The following is a 23,353-nucleotide window of genomic DNA, read 5'->3' on the forward strand; positions in this document are numbered from 1 at the left end:
ACGGGGTAGTGCCTTTGTAAATCATGATGTTGGGTGTAGGGAGTTTGTTCAAACATTCTTTTAAGTTTCTTGTACGTTGGTAAGAAAAGAGTGGCGGATTTTCAAAGATTTCCATAAAGTCTGTCTCGTTTTGAATCATAGTCCAATGTTATAACAAGATATTCTTGATTTGGTAACTCTGGGTGGGGTATTTCTACACAAAAAAAGATCTTTTTGTTGTTTTTTCTGTTTTTTTGTGTTGTTGAAAGTTGATCTCTTCCTATTGTTTCTGCTCTTTGAACTGCTTTCTCAATGACTTTCATGGGATACTTCCTCTAATTTTTCTATCATGTTTCTGGTGTTAGTTTCATAGTAATCATCCTTAGATAAGATCCTCTTAACCCTCAACATCTGTGAGTAGGGCAAATGATTTTTGAGGGCGATTTGATGACAGCTGTTAAAATGAAGTAAACTGTTTATGTCTGTAGTTTTTGTGAACACATCGGTTTCTAATTTACTGCCCTGTCTCATGATGGCTATTTCTAGAAATGTGATGGTGTCAGTACTCATGGTGTTTGTAAATTTGATATGTTCATCTATTGTGTTCAATTGGTCAATGACCTTCACAAGTTCCGATGTTTGTTCCTTACATATGAGAAATATATCATCGATGTACCTCCAGCACGATAGCAGATTCTGGGACCAATTCAGGTTAAATAAGATGTTGTCGATTTCAAACCTGTGCATCAAGAGGTTTGCGCAACAGGGTGTTGCAAACTTGACCATTGATGTACCTGACAGTTGCAGGTAGTATTCATCTTTCCAGCTGAAAAGGCTGTGAAAAAGTAAGAAATTAGTAATTCCAGCAGAAATACTTTCAAATCCTCATCAATTTTGTGATTTAATAGAAATGATTCAATGGCATCTATTCCCTATTTATTTTATTTTATTTATTTATTTATTTTATTTTAAGAGTTTTATATAGCGTTGGCTAGACCCGGAGGTATCAGAGCGCTTTACACGAGGTTCCACAAAATTACAAGATTACATCAGTTCCAATTTACATCAGTTGCTAGACAAACAATTACAAGAGCATAGAAAACGAGATAAGTGAAGTGTAGAGGGGAAGGGGATAAGGGTAAAGGGTTGGGAGGTAGATACGGCATAAAGACGAAGGAAAGTCTGCCCAAAGTCCGGCTGGGTAGGTGACGGTCGAGGGGGAAGTCCCAAAACCTATCTCCTCTATAGCTATCAGGTAGCTCCATCGGGCTTTGGCCAAGTAGCTAGGTCTTAATGGGAAACATTTAAAGAACATGGAGGGCAAAATAAATGGAGCGTAGAGGTGAGGGGACAAGGAATGTGAGAGAGGGAGGATAGGGGAAGAGACAACGAGGAGAGACGAAATTAAGTCTGTCTAAAGGCCAACTGGGTAGGTGACGACCAAGGAGGGAGTCCCCGGCCCATCTCCCCTATAGCTAAACCAGGTTGCTCCATCGGGCATCAGACAAAATAGTTCAGTCTCAATACATTGAGAGAGAAGAGAAGGAGACACATAAATAGAGGGAGGATGCGGGAAGAGACAACAAGGAGAGACGAAAGGAAGACTGGCTAAAGACCAACTGGGTAGGTGACGTCCAAGGAGGGAATCCCCGACCTGTCTCCCCTATAGCTAAACCAGGTAGCTCCATCGGGCATCAGACAAAATAGCTAGATCTCAAATGGCGAGGGAAAATTCACAGGTAAACAGGGTGGGGACTAGGGACAGGAACAGGTGGGGGCAGAGGTCAGTAGCAGGAAAGTGGAGAGGAGTAGCATACATCAATAGTACATAGAGTTAACATGCTGTCTTCCTCGAATTAAATGTTACTGATTTTATTGAGAAAGTCAGTGGTGTCTCTTAGGTACGTGGAAATGTTTCGCACAATGGGTTGTAGATATCGATCAAGGTATCTGCCTGTTGGTTCGTGGATGAAATCCCTGGTTGATACAATTGGCCGAAATGGTGGTTTAAGTAAGCTTTTGTGCACTTTAGGCAACATGTAAAGGTGCAAACTTTTTGGATAATCCTGTATAAGATACTTCTTATCATTTTCAGTGATGGTGCCCATGGTACATGCTTTATCCAAAATCGTCTTCAATATTTTAAGAAATTCTTCAGTAGGATTCTGTGTCAATTTCATATAAGTTGCCTCATTTTGTACATGATCGTTGACACTCTGCTTATAGAAATCGGTATTCAAAATAACCAATGATCCCCCTTTATCTACTTTGCAGCATGTGATTTTGGGATTGTTTGCCACTTGTTTAATCTCCTGTCTCTCTTTTTTGGGAAGGTTAGTTCCCTTAGGGTTGCAAGTACGGTTGGGTTTCTAAAACATCTCTTTTAGTTCTTTAAGCACTATAGTTTCATAGGAATCTAAAATTCTATGGCTGATAGGTGCCACAAAAGTGCTTTTCTTCTTAAGACCCATGAGGGATCCTTCTTCTCTTGTCGGTCGAGCTTCAACCACGTTAGCAAAGAAGTGCCTTAGGCGTAAATTCCTCATGAATTTGTAAAAGCTAATCTTTGTTTCAAATCCATTTGAATGGTATGTTGAGATGAAAGAAGGCCCTTTTTGAAGCATTTTGATCTGGAATTTGGTAAGTGCAGGACTGGAGATGTTAATCAGTACATTTTTTGACTCCTCGTTGATTTGGCTATTGGTTGGTCTTTTGTTCCTGTAGCCGCATCCCCTCCTGGTTCGATGCCGATGTTCTGGCCTCTCTCTAAAAAATGCACACCTGATGTGGCGCTGGTAGATGCCTCTGTTGAGACGATGTTGGAAACACGTGTATCTTGGTTAGTATGTTCTCCTATAAGTCCCATATTGTCTATAGATTCATTGGACGTGGAGCTCTCTCGATGTGTAAATCTTGTTGAGAATGGTTTCTGTTGTCTTCCTCGGGCATAGATCTCTGACCAATATACACCTCTCCCAGTTTGTAATCTATAGTGTTCATTTTATATTTTCTTATTTTTCTTTTGTTGATCTCCTTAGTGTATATGTCTAGCTGTTTGTTAATGTCATTTAATACGGTGTCTAATTCATCTTTAGACATATTGTTGTTTAAATCCATTTTGAGTTGGAATATTTCTTTATCCAAATCTTCAAGAACTTTAGATCATTCCTCCATGATCAACAGAATTAAATCCAGGGAACATTTGTTGAAAATAGCTTACCAACGCACAGTGAACTTCGAATTGTTTTTACATAGAGTTGATTTCAAAGAGATACTTAAGCCTCTTGGTATCCGTTGTGCTCTATGGTATCTGATCAAAGTGCTGGTATGTAAAGTTTGATTTATTTCTCTTTTGGTTGTGTATGGTAGCTGCTTAATCAGGCTTTGAGTGGAAGCTGTATTGGTTGTGGTTAGATCCGCCTCTTGAATCCCTGAGTATATGGGTTTAGTTTCTTCCAGTGAAAAAATAAAGGTTTTCTGCTCGGTTATCAGTGATGTTTGTAATTTCCTCATAAAACATTTTGAATTGTAGGTGGTTTTATTTTGTTGAGAACATAGTGTTACATCACTCTCAAGTTTTTTTTCAGTTGATAACAGATATCTTCTCGATAAATCATTCTATATGATTTCATTTGTGAAAAACTTTGTATAAATTCCCAATGCATCTCGGGATGTGCCCTTCATCAGGGGTATCATTCTGAAACAATGATCAAAAAATTGCAAAATTCAGTAACTCAAGAGGCGTTTCAGCCGCAACAATAAAGAGAAAGCATGTGAAGAAGTGGAACCATGCAATAGTCATGCCTGAGATAACGTAAATCTCAAATTTAAAAAAAAAAGGGGATACACCTCCATTTAGAAAGATAAAGATTGAGAGTATCTCAGTAGAAAGATAGTGACCAAGCTTTAATCGATGTTCGGTTACTTGAGTCAAAATCATGCGTATATCATGCGTTGTAAAGGAAAGTCAGATTACCACATTCAAACTAGTAATACTAGATGCTGTTAAGAAGTGTCCAAGTGCTCCGCATTGTACCACTGAAGTTGGTATTAAGAAACTCAACACCCTCCCAATCAGCCCGGGGGCAGACCTGTGGTTGGCTGCCTCCCAAAACTCCCTTAACAACAACATGAATAGTGACAAATGCACTAAATTGATCAAAGGTAGGTATGTGCCAAACACTATTTGGTCATGACAAATAAGTGCAAATTTGTGCCAGCTTGAAAGAGTCATTAAAAAAATCCTTGCTTTAAGCATATTTATGAAAAGCAAATCTGTTTGGAGGCTTAGCTGAGAACCGGTGGGAGGGTAGAATTAGAAGTCACGGCCCTGACACTGAAATTAATGCATCTTTGACTAATGGTATTTACTTTGAGTACCCCATCATGTGGCAGATTGCTGCACCATACGTTTCTTTATTGACTATAAAAACAGTTGCATGTCGAACGACTGCGGTGCAATTCCTGTGACTCAGGCATAGGCTTATAAAATGTCACTTAAGGGTAAATTGCTTCTTTCTGCTCATCCTGGAGAACCTCTCATGAAGGTGCAACTTGAGAAGTAGGATCTTTAAGACAGCCTGGGCACCTGCATTAATTCTATAGGGTTATCTTGTTGGACATATGTATCTCAATGCAGTCTACACACCCAAGAGCGATAGCTGACAGAGATCTACAAGCGCAGACCTCTTTGACAGAGTGACCTGACCAATCCTAGCAAACTGTGCAGAGGAGACAAAGTCTCTGATATGTTAAATTAGTTGTTCTCAGAATCAAAGCTCAGACGTATGTAATCTGGACTATTCCTAAGGATAGTCCAGTACATTAAAGGTTTTGGGCTCCAGTGTAGTTTGAGTTTGAAAATATGAGTTGCCCTTCCTTACACCAGGATTGTTGATAGAGCCTAAGTTGTTCAAGGTTAACTATAACGTTAGTTGTTTTTACTTTCCCAGTTATAGTGCTGGGTACAAGTACCAAAATAGATGCACCAGTAGTAGCTAAAAGCTTATCTGGCTGTTTCACAGATATTTACTGACTCACGCTGCTGTTTCTCACCTCTAGGGAGCAGATCCGTGAAGGTCTTGAAGAGTTGCAGAAAGTGTTGCCAGGAGGTGACACGTATATGCATGAAGGCTTCCAACGGGTAAGTATGCCTCTTGCTGATGTGCCCCTTTCCATCCAGGGACAATTGTTTGTTTCAACCCCTCACAGACCAACTGTTGCATCCATTATTACTCTAACACTTTATCTTACCAGTTGTCATTACACTCTCAGATCTCAGAATATTCTTTGCTTATTTTTCAAAACATGTATGGACAGTGTCAACAGAAGTGTTGGAAACTGGTGCAGCCAGGAATGCTAAAAAGATTATCAATCCTCTAGGTAAAATAGCATTTGGAATGTCAGAACACTACCAGTACATTTAGAAGACATTATTTCCAGGCCTTTTGCAGTAATTCTGTTTCAGCAGCAGGTGGCTCCCTAGAGCCATTCTCTTTCACCTTATGGAATCTTCAGCCCTTGGTACAGATACAAAAAATAGTACACACAAATCACACAGATCCCTGGCATTATTCACGATACCTGTTTCTGTCCCGGGCAAGAGTCAATAGACATGGTATGGTACCAGAATATTCTATGACATAAGTATCTTGTCCTAAATAATCCACTGCACTCCACTGAAGTTAATACTAGAAGGTCTACATCCAGTGAGACGATATTTTTGTTAATGATAATTAAGACACCATGGGGTCTATTAGGATGGCGGTCGGAAAATCAGCCCAACAGCCATGGTAGCGGGAAAAGACCACCCGCAAGGACCGCGGCATAACCCCCAGTCCGATTATTATGCTCCTCAGTCGAAATCCGACCGCGATGGTACGGTCGCAGGCATTAACAATGCGGCATTTGCTGCTGCCAGCGGCACCGCTGAGATGTGAAAAGGAGCATGTCATGCATAACACTGCACTGCGTGGCAGGTACTGCACAGTGCCTGCCACCTGGTACAGGGACATGTAAGGGGGTACCATGTGTATCCCCCAGTGCACCCACACACCCCCAAAACATTGCAATGGGCCCCCAGAGACATTCTCCGCATGCCTTTCCATGGCAGACCCACCGCCGCGGAAAGGCTGGCTACCGCCAGCATCATAATCATGCCGGCGAAGCCTGGCATTGCACCGGCACCATTGTAGCGGTCCAGTTCTGGCCACTAGGCAGGCGTGCGAACTGCTACCAGTGGAAAAGTGGCGGGCGGAATATCTCACCGCCGCAGTCGTCACTGCCATGCTAATGGGACCAGTGGTTTTCCGGGTTGCGAACGTGGGCGGATGTCCGCCGCCAGTCCGGTGGTTGCCACCAGCAGCCCTGCGGCGGCCATCCGTCCGCCATCCTTATAGACCCCCATATTTGTATGAAACAACATTACTAAGAATGGGAGACATGTGACAACAGACACAGGTATAGAAGGAGGGCAGGAACGCCAAACAGCAGAGGTATCTCACGCTGGAGAACTTGCAGTCTAATGCCTGGGAACAGTATATAGTTTACAAGTGAAAAAATGAGGAAAGTAGATTTCCCAGAGAGTTACAGACTGACAAAAAAAACATATTTTGCAATCAAGCTTTGTAAGGCAACTCCTATGGAAATTGTGGTCTGTGGTTGGTGGGTAGCTAAACTTAAGAAGGCGAGGCATGACTTAAAGACTAAAGTAAATGCAAAATAAAATGTTGAAAATTTAATAATGAGTCCTTTTCACTTTCAGGCAAGCGAGCAGATCTATTATGAAAACAGCCAAGGTAAGGAGCAGCCATTTCATAGAAAGTGTTTCTTTTTTTAATTCTTCATACTTTCCATTGCATTAATAAAAATATTGAAATCGATGAATACAAACATTTTCGTAAGTGGCAGCTTGAGTGAACCTGTAAACTCCACCAGCCACATAAGCCTGGGAATTGCTATTTCGTTGTAAGAGCCATAGGTTGAGTTAAGGTTCAGTTCACTAAACCTTAAACCCAATGTCATTGGGAAAAAATGCCCTGTAGTTCACATTATGTACTTTATTCACAAAATGACTGCTTGTAGTGCTTTGACAGGATAAAAAACATACAACTTGCATGACCTTATTCTCACTACTGCAGACATGCCAATTTCTGAAAATGTTCCACAATGTGAGGAATGGTCAGGTTGTGATGAGGAGTAGGGTGTAGGAGGGGGCCTTTGTGGTAAGTACATCCTGAGACACTTTAACTCAACGATTCCCCCTTCCATACCGAAAAATAAGTTTTTGAGTCTGCTGCAGTTGTCCCAGGGAAGTTACACACCCTTGAATGGGCAACGCCTCCGCAGAACCTCCCAAAAATGTGCTGAAACCCATATTTCTGCAATGGTTTCCAGATAATTGTGTGCACACTGCTTGATATCAGCTCCTCACCAGCAGACCATGTGAAGTGTGCCAATATTACATTACAAATGATGGCACAGTGTGAGTAGGAAGGTCTGCTATTGTTCCATCAGCATGGGAAGAGGCAGAAGCAATGACAAATTTGCACCTCTGAATGCAGGTGGGGAGGATGGGCAGCAACACTCATTTTTGGTGACCAAAATATGTTTTATCATCAGACCAAGAGAGAGAGAAAGGCAGAAAAGGGTGAAAGGAGGACTAGAAAGAAGGAGGACTAGAAAGAAAAGAAGAAAGTGACTAATGTAAAAAGCAGGGATGAAAAAGAGCCTGCGCAAGTGAAACATAGCAACAGGAAGTATTGGGTGGTGTCGAAGAAAGAGGCATGAGGTAAAACCAGAATATATTTAACAATAAGAGAGGTAGGGAGAATGTGGATACACTCTTAGTCCCCGGTTATACTTGATTAAACAAAGTAAGAGTGTCCGAATTAGGTTCCTAGTGACAATCAGAGCAGGAAAACTGAAAAGAAAGTACAAAGCCCAAATCAGGTTTGTTTAGAAAGCCCTCACTCACCAACCTGGTTGGTGACATGCTTCATCATCGGGCCCCACTGGGAAAGGCCGAATGCCTCACCAGTGTGCTTCAATGCCAGATTTACTGCAGAGCACGTTTTTGGAATTGGTGAGAAGTGAGTGGTATTGGTGATAGTGATGGTTAAAAATGTCTAAATTGTATCAAAAGGAGAGTTTAATGTTTGACCAATTGGACATATTAAAAGCAAGGTGTGGAAAAAAGGCCAAATTAATTGTTTGGTTATTTCCAATATCTTATAGGTGGGTCAACATGTTTCTGCCTTGATCGGTGTTAATTTAACAGGCATTCGTCAGGACCTTGAGTGGACTAAACCCTGGCGGTATAGGCGCGCTTAGGCCCACCCTTACCTAGGGACGTGAAAGTGAAAAGGGTGTAAAACGTGCATTTAGAAGGAAAGGATTCCCCTCAGGTACTCCCAATTTGAGAGAACTCATATGTAGTGTAATGCACTTGTATGGTGAGAAGACTGTACACCATGGATCTCGGGAGGGGGGTGGTGGCATATTTGGCACACCGCCCTCGACGCCAGGCACCCGCTGGAAACCTGTTGTTACCCTCTCCAACCGGATCCCGAAGATCGGGATCCGGTTGGAGAGGGTAAATCTGGCGTTGAAGCACACTGGGGAGGCATTCGGCCTCTCCCAGTGGGGCCCGATGATGAAGCATGTCACCAACCAGGTTGGTGAGTGAGGGCTTTGTAAACAAACCTGATTTGGGCTTTGTACTTTCTTTTCCGTTTTCCTGCTCCTATTGTCACTAGGAACCTAATTCGTAAAACCAGAATAGACAACCTTGGTATTCGGCAACCCTGGCCTCAACAGCGCCAATGACTGGCTCTTAAGAAAAACTTTGGGCTCCTGCACTTACGTTTTACAGATTAAAAACTTCCAGCAGACTCTTTTCATGCTAGAGAAAAGCTGTTTTACCCGTGCCTAAAAAGGTGTGATATAAGATAAATATAGGTATAGGGCCTGTAGGGAAAGGAGATGTTTTATATATACTCTGCTGTAACATGGTCATTTTATGCATGCTGTAAACCTTCCCAGTTACCCATCAGACCCACTAATACCCTGTATCCCAGACACAGTGCCTTGCTTTGAATACTCTGCTCTCCTAATCATGTGACGTGTTGCCACTTCATAGTGTCATTCTCTTGCCTAAACAGGTTACAGGACGGCCAGTGTCATCATTGCCCTCACTGACGGAGAGCTGCATGAGGACTTGTTCTACTATGCTGAGCGCGAGGTACGGTGAGGACAGTCCCCACGTTGCACAGAATATGATTGACCTTGATGGTGTTAAATAAGACAGGAAGGTGCTCCTTGGATTGCTGTGGAACTAGGTTTGGAAGGAATTTTTATTTAATTTTTTTCCAAGAGAATTCCCAAGATAAAAAATCCATTTTCCCCCCTCTTTTCTCAGAAAATTCGATAGCAGAAGAAAAGGGCAAATTTCTTTTTGGAGAAAAATGTACATACTTTTATCAATTTATGCATGGAAACTTTTTTCTTGAAATGGATTTTATTATTCCCATATTATTACATTTTGCAGGGACAATCAATGTACTACTTAAAAAAAAAAAAATCTTTCAAAGCCAAACGGTTTTGTTCACAAAAAAGAGTAATCAACGATTTCCCTTATATTTTGCTGTGTTGAGATTCACAAAAGTCCTTAGAAACACACGCACACACACAAATTCCCTTTCGGCCTACTATGGTTCAACTGGCTTCAGCCATTGGCTCCTAGGGCTGTCCATCAGGGTTGGTATGACTCATTGCATTTCATATATATTACATCCGAAAATAGCGCCGACACACATAAAGTCTGGCCGAACCAACAAAGTGCTACTGGACTCATTTCTCATTTCTCCTCACAAGCGCACTTTATTATTTATTTTTACTTTCACAATGCAACAACAAGCCATCTATGTTGGACCAGTAAACTAAAAAAAAGCCAACATGGCGGTGTTGTGGGCCATAAAGAATGAGTGCGTATGTGTCATTAAGAATAATTACAAGAGATTTTTTGGGTCAGGTCTGCAGTGTGGTGGAACTGGAGAAGTATCTGATTTTGTTCTGTGTTTTGTTTCACAACACCTGGCGACCTGGGCTCTTTGGCAATCAAGCTATTAGCGTTGAAGATTTATAAATGCATCTGGGTGTGTAGTCAATTGGCCACTATAGAGCCCAATTTGCAAAACCATTGAGGCTCGTAAATCAGATTTACAATTGTAAATGACTAGATTTACTGCTGTAGGGAATTCACTAAGGGTGACCCTGGAGTCGTAAATAGTTTTACTGCCAAGCAATATTACCCTATTATTGTGTGGTATTACGCACAAGTGCGTTGCATGCAAGGGGTGGGAAGTGGATTTTTTCATGGCACGGTCATGTTGAGAATCTGTGAATGGTCACAAATACTTGAGTTTATGAGCATTCACAAACTCCTCTCACCCATTTCCCTTCCTGGAAATAGAGATTTATTCCACTCAAGTGCTGGAGAAAATCACTTTCCAAGACAGGGAGGCGAGGGAAACGCCCCCAACCTCGAAAGGATCGAAGTGAGGGATTTCTCCCTTGAATAATATATTGTTCAGGTAGAGGAAACAAAAGGAAAAAATAAGTCATTTCACAGGCAAAGTATACTTACTTAATACAGTAAGTAATTGTGTTCTGCACACAATTCCACTCTGGGGAAATAGCAACGCCACAACAAACAATACAGGATGTCACATGACTTTCCCTGCAAAATACCTAGAAATTTGGGCATCCCCCTCCAGGCATATCCCTACTAAATGGTGTTAATTCCAGAAAGTCATAAATCTACATGTGGGGTCGTAGATGAGGGTGTATATTTACAACCATACTTGTATATCAGGGCCTTACCTAACAGGTCTACACATCCTGTCAGTTCACTGGAAGTTCTACCAACCTCAGTAAAGTAGCTCTACCTAAAGCTGTGTCTTCTGAAAGGCTGGTAAGCCTGTGGATATATAGGTATCTCTTACGACACAGAGGCTACAGCATAGCTGCCGCCAGCAGAGGTCAACTATATATGAGCATCGGATAGGTAAATACAGCTCACACCAAAAGAAGCCAGTATGTGTTAAAATATCCCCCACCACCTACCTAAGAAATCTTCAAAGGAATCAGTGATACAAAAATTGGGCAATCTCCTTATGTCAATATTCATGTTTTGTCTTACTCCTTCTTTGTTGCAGGCGAACCGATCGCGCGAGCTTGGGGCAACTGTCTACTGCGTGGGGGTGAAGGATTTCAAGGAGACCCAGGTAAAGATACAGGCACACCCTGCTTCTTTGCTTAGATTGAATGTAAAGAAACTGCTCTTAGAAGTGGTGTGAGAAGCCCTTCTAAAAATCAAGACTGGAATTGCACAAAATACAAAATTATCTACTTGTAAAAAAGAAACCCCAAAATGGACTGCATTGGGCAAAATCCTAAATGTAAAATAGGTGTATGTAATGTAAGAGAAATAGGATATCATATTGGGCCTGTGACATGTCTTCAAACTTCATTACAGCCTGGAATAATCCGATGACCCAAAAATCAGAATAGTTTACTACTGCATAAATCACAGGTGTCATCTGCCCCTACTGTAATAGCAAAATGCATTGAGGAGGCAATTGGCCCCCAGTGGTGGGGGGCAATTAACAGAATTATAAGGGAAATCCTTATGGGTTTTGTGCTAATTATGCGCAATATGTGTTTTTGGATATTCAGTTTCCTACAGTCACCACCTGCAGGAAAGTGCACCAGCAAACAGAGTGGTAAAGGAGAATAACATCTGCAGAAACTGCCATAAAGACAGTTTTCACATTGTATTCTCCATTGTGGAGTACAATGGAAATAGGTGCAAAAATCGACCCTGTACAGGCGCATTCAATATTTCACTGGGTGGTTATTGTCTCCGACTCTAGCAAGATAATCAGAATAGGCTGAACATTCTCTACCCACTAGGCCCAATCCTTTGGAGAGGTAATTCAGAGAAACTTCCCACTGATGCAAAATACGTCCTTTTTGTTACCACCCCAAATACTTCAGTGGTTAATTTGTGAAAAAAAACATAAGTGCTCTCGTCAGGAGGTAGCTTGCACCAGCCCATGTCTCCTTCGTGAGCACGGGCTAAAACAGAACCAACTACTACCCATGAAAGTGGGGATAGGATGTGGCTAATGGCCAGAGCTGCAGACACGGGGGGCTGGGGAACAAGGTTTGAGTGTTGGCATCTGCTCAACATCCTGTGATTCTGGGCAATTCACTTAATCTCCCCATAAATGAATGTGTCATTAACTGATACTCATGAAAGGCGCAGGTGCTGAGCACCGTAAAGCACTGGCTCAAATTAAGCACTGCAGTCTGGACACATAATGACTGATCTTTAAGTGAGTGCATTGGGCAAAGAAATGAGCCAATGGTAGGAAGACTGTAACATTTGCAGATACCCATGCCTTAGGATAACTCTGCTTCTAAGCACTACTAATTTCAATGGGTACAGCGGGAAAAGTGATAAAATAGTCCACTTTTGCACTCCGTTATCACACAGAGAAGTCATGGATTTAACTCATATCTTCTAATTCCATGGCATACAGTGAAACACCTAAACCTCATTTCACGAATAAATAGTCCTTTAAAGAATCAATAAATCTGTTTATCGAAAATTCTGCCAACATGTGGGTCAGTTTACATAAAAGATATCACAGCTTGTGGCATATTATATGGTATGGATGTTGATGGTATTCTGATTTGGAATTTTTTTTAATTATTGCAACTTTGGGCCTTAACACAAATAGGCATTATCTGCGTCTAATGTGTATACTTTAATCTTACACTGATCAGTGTTGTCCGATTCAGCTTTTGATGGCATTACATTAGTCTACTGAGCTCTAGTTTGTGACGTCACCGGAATGACCTCACACACATACTGGCCGGAGAAAGGAGGCACCGCAAGTAATAAACAAACTTTTAGTAGTAGACTCAGATGAAAGCACAAACACACCACGCACGTGTCATAAGGACAGAGGCAGACGTAAAGGACGGAATGTAAAATTATAATGAGGATATTAGAAACACATACTGCCAGTGCCCCCAAGAGCCCCCATTCCATATCCGGTCATGGGTCAGCTGTTCATCCCAGCGATAATTGGTGTAAGGAAAAAGATCTGGGAGGCAGGAACACATCTGGGCACCAACAACCTCTGTTTTTGCTTTTCAGCTCGGACGCATTGCTGACGGGCAGGACCATGTGTTTCCAGTCAACGACGGCTTTGAAGCTCTGCAGGGGGTCATCGTCTCTGTGAGTATGAAAACTGTTCCATGCTGCCATGAATTCAGTAGTTTTAGCAGCGCTTGAAGAGAGGAGTCATTCTTGCCCTTTGACCTTAAAGTGGGGTTCGAATTACCCCTCCTCGTGACACTGAACTTCAAGGGGTGCGGATGAACAGGTTAACGCTTGAAAGGGATGGTACAGAGAGGTTATGCAGCCCAATTTTCTATGGCTTTAACAGTGGATGTTGATAATTTTACTGCCATGTACCGCCGAGAACACGAGGGCCAATAGAATGCATGCCAGGCAGCTGGGGTCAGTCCTGCAAGGGAACAATCAGCATCGAAATATTCAATAAGTGGAAACAGAGGCGCTTGTGTGGATGCGTGCGTGCGCGGAGCACGCGCTTGCACACGTTTGGGCACGGTCAGCAAACACTGTCAGGACAGAGGACCAGCCCGCCCCCCGCAGTGTTGGTAAGCCCTGACAAAGCCAAACACCATCTTTGTGAGGACCAGTGTGCAAGGGCCACAGGTGGTCCCCATGGCGTGTTTAGATACCTTCGAAAAAGTGCATCAAAAAACCCGAACGACCTTTTAATTGGGACTGCTGTATAACCTACCCTAGAAGAACCAAGGCGCACCTGGAGGTAAAATAGTAAATACACTTTCCATTTTCGTCAATGACTGGTTCTCGTTTAGTTATGTATGTTCTGATGTGTGTATGCGTGCTTGTGTGCGTGTGACCACGCCTACTTGAGCTGCACACCTCTTCACCCTCCTATCTAAGAGAGAAAATGAAAGTCTCAGGAGCAAAAAGGTGTTCCAGAAATCCCCAATCCTTGCTCCTGGAACCCCCCACCTTCAGTCAAGAACATTACATGACCCAGTCATTCTGTGGTTGCGCCGCAAGAATCTGGAACTCCTTACCTCCCTCCCTTCGCCTAACAAACTACATAGTCACCTTAAAATATTACCCCAAGATCCTCCCATTTGACAGACACCTGGGTTAATCACCCTCAACCATACGCAAGTACTCTATCCTGGAGAAAACTACCTTCATTGTGTGGCCCCACCATCTTCATCAAAATAAACCCACTAGAAGCATAAACCCACTAGAGTTCAATAAATTGGTGAATGAATGTCTCAGAAAGTTAAATTATTTCCCCACTACATATCTCGTTACCAGGAATTCAGAAATCTTGATTATGGTGCATACAGGAGTTTTGCGACAAGCAAAGTTTATGAGTTGAATGAGAATCCTGAACTCCAAACCTGGTGTAATATGTACACGGGAAAAATTATCCGTAATAAGGGAAGATGTGTGGAAACCAGGAGCAAACACGGCTTCTGCAGTTATTCTAGATTACATTGGGTAATAGAGAGGTAACACCACACTCAGTAATTATAATACATCACAGTATTGATAATCCTGGATGACCACACTTCTTGAGATGAGCATCTAAGCGCACTTCACACCCTACTCTATGCATCTGATTTGGCTTAGGCATTAACAGCATAGGAGCTGGTATAGCACAGGGAACATATGTAATTCATAGCATAAGGAAATAAAATATTCAAATCTGAAAGGCGCTTCCTTTCTGATACATGGGACCATAAAACTGTCTTGATATATCTTCCAAATTAAACAGAGGAGATGGCAGTGGGCCATCAGCAGCAGTTTAACCCTGTATTTCAAAAGAGCGAAATTATAAAGGATATACCTACACCTCTCCAGGGAGTCAGAGACATCCACTCATACATGGTTCATGCACCCAACCATACTGTCCTCACCCTGTTGTGGCTCCATGGCTTACTCACAAGAGTGAACTAATTCTACGCCAACCATCTTGGCTAGACACTCTTCAACGTTCCCTGATTGGCGGGCTCTCCCAGAAGTATCCAATACCTGCTCTGAGTAATAAATGGCAAATAGTGGCACAGAATTAATAACGTGAGAAGGAATGGTTTTACATAACATCCCAATCAGGTCCACCTATGTGTCAGTCTGGTACCAATGGTCCTTATCTGGGAAGACTAAGGCGTGCAGAAAGGGCAGAGTGCCAAAGCACTGTTGGAAGGAGCATCCCATAACTGAGAGTTCCTGCGGGGCCCAGTAATTTTCTTGTGCTGGTGGTAACAACGACTCACTGCACCTACTTACTGCCTATAAAGTAACTCTTAAAATGTCCACCATAAAACATTACCATTGTTGATGCTTGTTCTAAGGCATGGGATCTTGAGATAAAACAAGCGTTTAGGGCTCAGGAGAAACTGGAGGAAATAATTCACAGCAAAGGTGAAACATATGGCCAAGAGGAGGAGATGGGTGTCCATAACAACATTCCAAAAGGCCTGTTTGAGAGATCGGAGAGTAATCACAGCGTGAGAGGCAAAACCTACCACTAATCCAAACCAGACATCTTACCCAATATGCACCCTTTCCATAATCCTAGCCCTTTTATTTCTCTTTTATTTAACAGGCAACCGGAAGGTAGGTGAGAGCCAGTAAGGTGCAATTCAGCATCCTGCGGAGCACCTCCCTTGATCCCTGACACCTCTCCCCCTGCCTTCCCCCACCGAGCACATGGGGAAGTGATGGGCAGTGTGGGTGTATATTAGCTCTATTTCCAACTCCCACCATCCCCCTCTTCAGCTTGTGGGTCCCTGAGGGAAGTATTTCAACCAGGAAAAAGCAGCTAGCTGGTCGTAGTTTGAGGGCAGACACTGCCATAGGAGGTGGAGTCATCTTCCTCTTACTTCCCGGGATCCCCCTAGGCCTAGTATCCATCTAACACAGAACCTGTCATTTTAAGCACCTAACAGGCCTAATTTCCTCTCTCTCTAGCTCCCCCTCTCTTTGCCTCTCCAACTCCCTTTCTGTCGTTTAACAATCGCATACGAACCAAATCAAAACCTGCCCCATGCCATACTAATGGTTCAAGACACAATACAAATGCTGATGATTCATCTCCATGGTAACAAACCCATGAAGGACAAGCTATCTAGATCCTGTATTCACCACATCTCTGTGGTATCATGCCTTTGTAGACACGGTGTCCGGGTTCTGCATTCTCTATGTCTGCATGGTAGCACTCACGCGAGGATTGGCCTATCATTGCTCAGGCCATCCTTTCTTTATAAGGTAGCTTGCCCCGATTTATGAATGGACTGTGTTTTGCAGTCCCTGTGTCAGTATGGTAACAGGCCCATAGGCTGACCCAACAGTATATGGAACACAGCATACCACATTCAATCAATACAGCTCATTTATGCCTCAAATGGCTGTGACGGAGCAATAAGATCACTGAAACCTAACATAACATCCTTTGAATGTACTGGACACAACTCAGTCACGGTACCACCACGTGCACAACACAAATTTAAGACATCAAGTTGGCTAAGCAAGTTTCACGTCAAAAGGAACCTCCATTCACATGTATCCACATCTATAAACATAGAACAGCATCACTGCCACAAAATGGGCAATGGTGCCTCGATATAGAACACTCACTTAGGGTCGAGCAACAGAGAACTCTAATCCCCAGAAGAGATAAAGAAATGGAAAAGTCCTTAAAAAAAGGCATCCATGTGCTAAGGGCTTGATATAGATCCATAACTGAATCTTGCTGGTAACTATCCAATATATTCTATCACCGCACAATATTTAGGCCTTGATGGCAACTAAGTGAGCGAGTAAAATTGCACAAATCATGTATCAGCTCAATTGTAACCCTCTTTGAAATGCTCCTGTGGAGCAAAATTGCACAATAAAAACCACCAAATTTGCTCTGAAGATGAACCAGAGAAACAGGTGCATTTCAGGTGTTTAAGTAGGCTTGTGTTTGATTCTATGCTTCCAGTAAAACGTGGTCTTTGGAGAACCACGCAAGCCGAGAACTGTCAAAACTACGTACAAACCAGGCAGTTTCTGATTGGTGGAAGCTCTGTGGCTCCCTCATGCTTTTTATCAATCCATTGTAGTTGAAAGTGTATCAGCAAAAGTTCACAGATTTGCACCGCCATCTTCATACGCTTACCACTGAATTTGAAAAATCGCTCAACCCTACTGGCCACTATCCAATATAACTGAGTGGTAGACAATAGGAAGCACAACAAAATACAATCTCAACTGGCATGTTTGACTCCTCTCAATGAGAATCCCAGAACTGTCAAGGGCTACCTGATTCTGAAAGCACTTCAAGAGCATACTTACTGTGGGAATTTGTGATGCAAGTGCACTTAATATAACCCCTTTACTTTAGGATAACCCTAAAAGTAATCCATATCATAAACCTACCCTTATAAATACCTCAGTAATATCCTGAAATGAAATCCTCATCCTGATACGTACCCTTACTATAACCAAAACCTAAACTTTTTTTTAAACTAAAAATATTCTTAATTGTCTGCAATGTTAATTTAAAAACGTGTTTCTTTGTTATTTGTTGGTCTTTGGGTGGCTGTCAGTTTAGATATACTCCTGGCATTCTCAGTCATGACTTACTCCTGTTGAAGCAGAGGCGGGTGGGCTATGTTTCACTAAATGATCACTGGCCTGGATTACAAGTGTAGGTGCTATTTATTGCACCTGATAAATAAGGATACCATAGGGTACATCATTTATAACAACACCTAATAAGAGTTGGTGGGGGTAACATGCATATTTTGGTGTTTAATGCAGCTAAATCTGTATGTTATGGTACATGCTGTATGTTTTCTCTAATGACATTTCTGCACTTTGACCTGCCGAAATTTAACAATAGTTGAGGTATTTAATGCATCATATAATTATCAGATGTGTTAACTATCTACAAACTCGTAATTACGACCCATGCCTAAGCATGGGTTTACGCATGGGTCAGAATATACCGACCAACTCGTAAACAGGGCCTATGTGTCCATATAATCCATCTTTCTCTAAAATCCTGGGGCTCTTTTGGGATTGATGGATGGACCCTTGGCTGGAGCAGCCTGCTCCCTTGCCATACAGTAAAAGCTCTAATATCTCCCAGTTGCTTGTCAAAACGCCTGAAGGTGTCAGAGCACCCAGCCGAGGTTTATCTGCAATAAATCATGAGCCCAAAACTTTCCAAAAATGCAAGCTTAAAAAAATAGGGAAATAGATTGTTACTGGTGAGTAGAGTGTCTGTAGAGAAGGGTGGGGTGGGTTATGCAATCAAAAATGCATATTTTCAATCTTTGAAAACAAGTTCCATCTGCCAATATTGAAGCCATTGTATTATTTTCCAGACGTTATTTTGGAAAGAAATCTAGGACACTGTTATTTATTTCTATAAACCTTTTTGATTACATATTCAGATGAAACATGATACCTACAGCATTATCACATAGCATTCCTATAAAAGAGGAATACTATTAAAGTGTTGCAATAAGGAGCGTGCTGGTAGCAGTCCATGCCCTGACTTCTTAATCTGAGGGATCAGGGGTGTCTCCTCTATGTCCTGGTGGAATTTCATAGTTTGTGTGCTGAAATCTTGGCTTTCTTTACAAGGCAAGCACAAATGAAGCAATTCCAGTCCTTGAGTTGTGCAAGGTGGGGAGTGTTGCAGAACCTTAACATACATAGAGACAGAAAATTGTATTTTCTACTAGTATTAAAAAATAATAGTCGAGGGGCGTGGCTAGCAGCCAAGCATGGCGGCAGCATAGCGTGAGAGCTCCTGAGGGCACTGCTGCCTAATCATTAATCCGGCGCACAAATCCGCTACATTACCCACCCGAAGCGGCAGCGATCAGGTCCGGGCTCGAAGCGGCATCACCAGACCAACTTTTGGCGAAAAACGGAGACCGGAGACTGCCTAACAGCGCATTGGCGCACAGGGGCCTGAGAACAGGAAGGAAGCCTCGACCTTGTGTAATCCTCCGGCCCCGGCGGAAGTGGGACCGGACCGGCTTGACTGGGGAGGAGCTCCCCGGCGCCCTACCGGGAGCACGAGACCGCCCACCACTGAGACCGGCACAGTGGAGGCACCTTCCGGGACACTGCCGAGGGCTGTGATTGGCAGGCACATCTGCCGCCGCCTACAAGCGGCAGCAAAAGAGAGGCAGCGGAAGCGAAGACGGGCGGAGGACGGAGCGGCCGACGGCGCGCTGCAAGACGGTGAGCTCCCCCGGGGGGACAACGATAGGCTCAGAGCGGCCGCAACTGATACCCGGCGGCCACAACGGGTGAGACAGCCTCCATTCACCCTCTAGGACAGTGCGGCCGAACACACCGGGAGTTGGCCGATAGCAGTAAATGCGGGTGCCCCGGGAGACGGATAGATTCGGCGCTATCACGCGCAAAAACACAAAAGGAGCTGGCGGTGCCCATCCTGGCATGATAGTAGTGGCAGTCCTGGCCCAGTAGGGGTGCAACGGTCTTAAATGCCAAAGCAGGAGAAAACCTGATGGGGCTCCGGCCGAACCAGTGGTGATAACACCATACATGGCACGTTGGAAGGGTTGTGAACACCCGGAAAGACACTCAGCCTGGCGTTGTGGCGGCTGACCTGATCCAGCCCGGGAGGCCCAACATAAAGGCCAATGTAGCCGTCCATGCTCGGGACACAATCGAGGACAGACAACGACACGGCGCGCTAGACACTGAGTATAGCGGAGCGTGACACCGCAGTCACCACAGCCATTTCAGCGGCCACTGGTTTGTAACACGTCCTTAGAGGGATCGACGCAGTATCGATAGGTGGCTGAGAGGACAGTTCAACCAGACACTCGACATAACGAGGTGCACGCCGACCCGCTGTTCCCTGACCCACACGCAAGAGACAAAGAGAGTCGCACAAAGCTGACCATGGCGCAGCGGGGGACGGCTCCGGACTCCGCAAGCCCCGGAATCATGGCGGGCAAAGGAACTAGGAGTGGATCCACGCAGGCCAAGCTGGATAAGTTTGCATACAACCATCACGGACAATCGCAAAGCAATGGGCGTAACTCCACGGGTGCTACCCCAGAAACGGAAGGGACCAAGAAAGTTACGCTGGAGGACATTATGAGAACCCTTTCAGACGTCAAAACAACGGTGGGCTCCATCTCCTCTGAAGTCACGCTGTTACGAGCGGACTTCCAAAAAATGACTGAAAGAGTATCCCAGGTAGAGGTGGTCACGAAATCTCTTGTAGAAGACACGTCGGAACTACAAATCGCCATGGAACGTATGGAGAAAGTCACCAAACTTCTACAAGATAAGCTGGACGACCAAGAAGGGCGTTCTCGAAGGAATAATGTGCGCATCCTTGGACTTCCGGAGTCATAGGGGAAGGGCGCAATGGACCTCTACATCGAAGATCTCATAAAGACCAAACTGCAACCCAAAGGACTATCCCACTTCTTTTCAGTGGAGAGGGCACACAGGGTTCCGGGCGGAACACCTAAGCCAGGAGCAACGTCACGGCCTGTGCTGGCCAGACACTTTAACTTTAGAGACAGGGATGCAATTTTGCAAGCAGCGAGGGTATCCCCACCTGTTAAGATCCAGAACGCAACCTTATCCTTCTTCCCGGACTACACGGCGGAGGTGGCCAGACGCCGCAAATCATTCACAGAGGTGAAAAAAGCACTACGTGACAGGGAATTGCCATACTCCATGCTATTTCCTGCAAAATTGCTGATAGTGGCCGATGGCAGGGCGTGGTTCTTCGACACACCGGAGGCAGCACAAGACTGGCTGGAGGGTTGGAGACAGGTGGGGCAGCATCACCGTCCACACAGAGATCGGCCAAATCACCGTAACGGCAAGCAAATGGGCAGTCAGACCAGCCACGCGACTCGTCAAGATGACACGGCAGCAACGGATTCTGACGTTGCACAAGATCCGCTTGACTCTGGACAACTGGCTCCGGTCTGAAGATTGACTATATATGGGAAGAACTGAGTGTGACGCGAAGGACCTTGGACCTGGTACAGCTGAGTAAGGTGGGTGCAGTTAGTGCCTGTAAGGGACTCACCAACCCCACGAGCAAGTAAGATAGTTGGGGAAGGACTAAAGCACTCTGCAATGTTGGGGAAACGGGCGGGGGTTTGTCCGTGGAGCAGGGAGGGGGGATGGGGATACAGTTTTATTGTTCACGTTTCTGTTCATAGTCATCACACAATCCACACGATATACTAATACTCTAAGTATCGGCAAACTCCAATGCATCATCACGCAATGCAACAGCTGCACTGAACCTAACGACGCATTACACACGACACCATCCCAACGATTCAATGGCCCAGCCACTTCAAGCTACACCCACTGAGGGTGCCCCTGTGACTGCAGGGGTGCCCCCATTGCGCATGCTCACCTGGAATGTCAGGGGCCTAGGGGACAAAATAAAAAGGGGATTAGTCCTACAGGCCATTAAGCGCCAGGGCCCGGATATAGTTCTGCTCCAAGAAACACACCTTGCAGGGACGACCTGCAAAGCGCTTGATAGACGCGGCTATACAATGGTAATACATGCAGAATTCACTTCCGGGTCCAGGGGGACGGGGATCCTCATGAAAAAGACGTCGCCCTTTATAATTACACACCGCGCGACGGATGACCAGGGACGTTTCGCAGCTATACATGGCCAGTGGGAGGGCAAGCCATTTAATGTGGTATCCGTATACATCCCCCCGGCACTCCACTCCGTAGCATTGCCTGCCCTGGGCAAATTCCTCCTAGACCTCCCTGAAGGAGACACAATCATAGGGGGTGACCTGAACGCAATAATAGACCCTGCGATGGACGCCTTTCCCGCCAGAAACCGCTCAAGAGGGACTGCATCGCTCCCTGACTTTTTAGAAGCCCTGGGAATTGTGGACGTTTGGCGACATCTACACCCCGCGGCAACCCAATTCACTTTTTACTCCGCCGTACATAACAGCCTATCTCGCATAGACTACTTTTTGTTCCTGGGGGTGGGACTGGGGTCTGTGGACACAGTAGACATCCTGCCCAGGGGCATATCTGACCATTCACCAATCGCTATAACTCTTACCACCAGAGAAAAGAAAGGCGCAAGAATCTACCCAATCTACCCGAACTATCTAAAAGTCCCCAAAATTCGGAAGAAACTTAAACTGGCGACAACACATTACTTTGCTGAAAACGCTGGGACAGTGACTTCACCATCAGTCCTGTGGGAAGCATACAAAACCGTCCTTCGAGGTACTGCAATAGCAGCCATAACGGGACATAAACGGGGTTCCCGGCGAGAACTTACAGAAATAGAGCTGACACTTAACGAAGCAAATACTGCTCATATGGCGAACCCCTCCCCAGCCACAACACACACACTGCTGTTACGGCAACAGCAATACCAGGCCCACCTCAAAACGACAGAGCAGGGTTACATCACAAACACTATACACAGAATTTATGATGTGGGCGACAAAGCGGGGAAAATGCTGGCGTGGTTAGATAAGAGAGGGGGAAGTGCAAGAGGTATTCAGAGACTGCGTACTGCTGACGGCCCAGAACTGACACATCCGGAGGAAATTGTGCGCACCTTGGCAAGCCATTTTCAAAACATATACACCCCAGACCATGTCGTCACTGCGCAGATGGCAGCAATGTCACTGGCGGACATTGTCCTCCCCAGCATAACACCAGAGAATACGCAAGACCTAGAGGCAGACCCAACGGAGGATGAAATTCAGCTGGCAATCCAGGCACTGCAATCGGGCAAAGCGCTGGGTCCCAATGGACTGCCTGTGGAATGGTATAAGTCGATGGCCTCAGAGCTCAGTAGACCCCTACTGGACATGTATATGGAAAGTAGGGAAAAGGCGGAATTGCCGCTGGATCAACGCACGGCCACGATTATAGCGATACCGAAGACGGGAAAACCACCGGCTGAATGCACCTCATATCGCCAGATATCATTACTTAATGTAGAGGCCAAGGTGCTGGCTAAACTTCTGGCCAACCGTCTGATGCCGCACCTGCACACCCTGATCCACCCCGACCAATCAGGCTTTATGCCCCACAGGAGTACAGCGCTGAATCTCCGGAGGGTTCATGGAGTGCTGGCCCGGTCACACCTCCTCTCGGAGAAGGCTGTAATTCTCTCCCTTGACGCCAAAATGGCTTTCGACCTGGTAGAAT

At 44.5% G+C, this 23,353-nt stretch overlaps 1 protein-coding gene across 1 annotated transcript in view; it reads left to right on the forward strand.

Moving 5' to 3' along the window:
* ANTXR1 (ANTXR cell adhesion molecule 1) overlaps positions 1–23,353 on the forward strand; it is a 551,130-nt gene that overhangs the window by 157,467 nt on the left and 370,310 nt on the right. The window contains exons 4-8 of the mRNA XM_078666668.1: positions 5,041–5,122; positions 6,743–6,776; positions 9,141–9,220; positions 11,196–11,264; positions 13,208–13,288. Of these exons, the coding sequence (XP_078522794.1) occupies positions 5,041–5,122; positions 6,743–6,776; positions 9,141–9,220; positions 11,196–11,264; positions 13,208–13,288 (346 nt within the window). The remainder of the gene's footprint in view (positions 1–5,040; positions 5,123–6,742; positions 6,777–9,140; positions 9,221–11,195; positions 11,265–13,207; positions 13,289–23,353) is intronic.

This window comes from Lissotriton helveticus, chromosome 11, assembly GCF_964261635.1.
Source record: "Lissotriton helveticus chromosome 11, aLisHel1.1, whole genome shotgun sequence".
Taxonomy (NCBI): domain Eukaryota; kingdom Metazoa; phylum Chordata; class Amphibia; order Caudata; family Salamandridae; genus Lissotriton; species Lissotriton helveticus.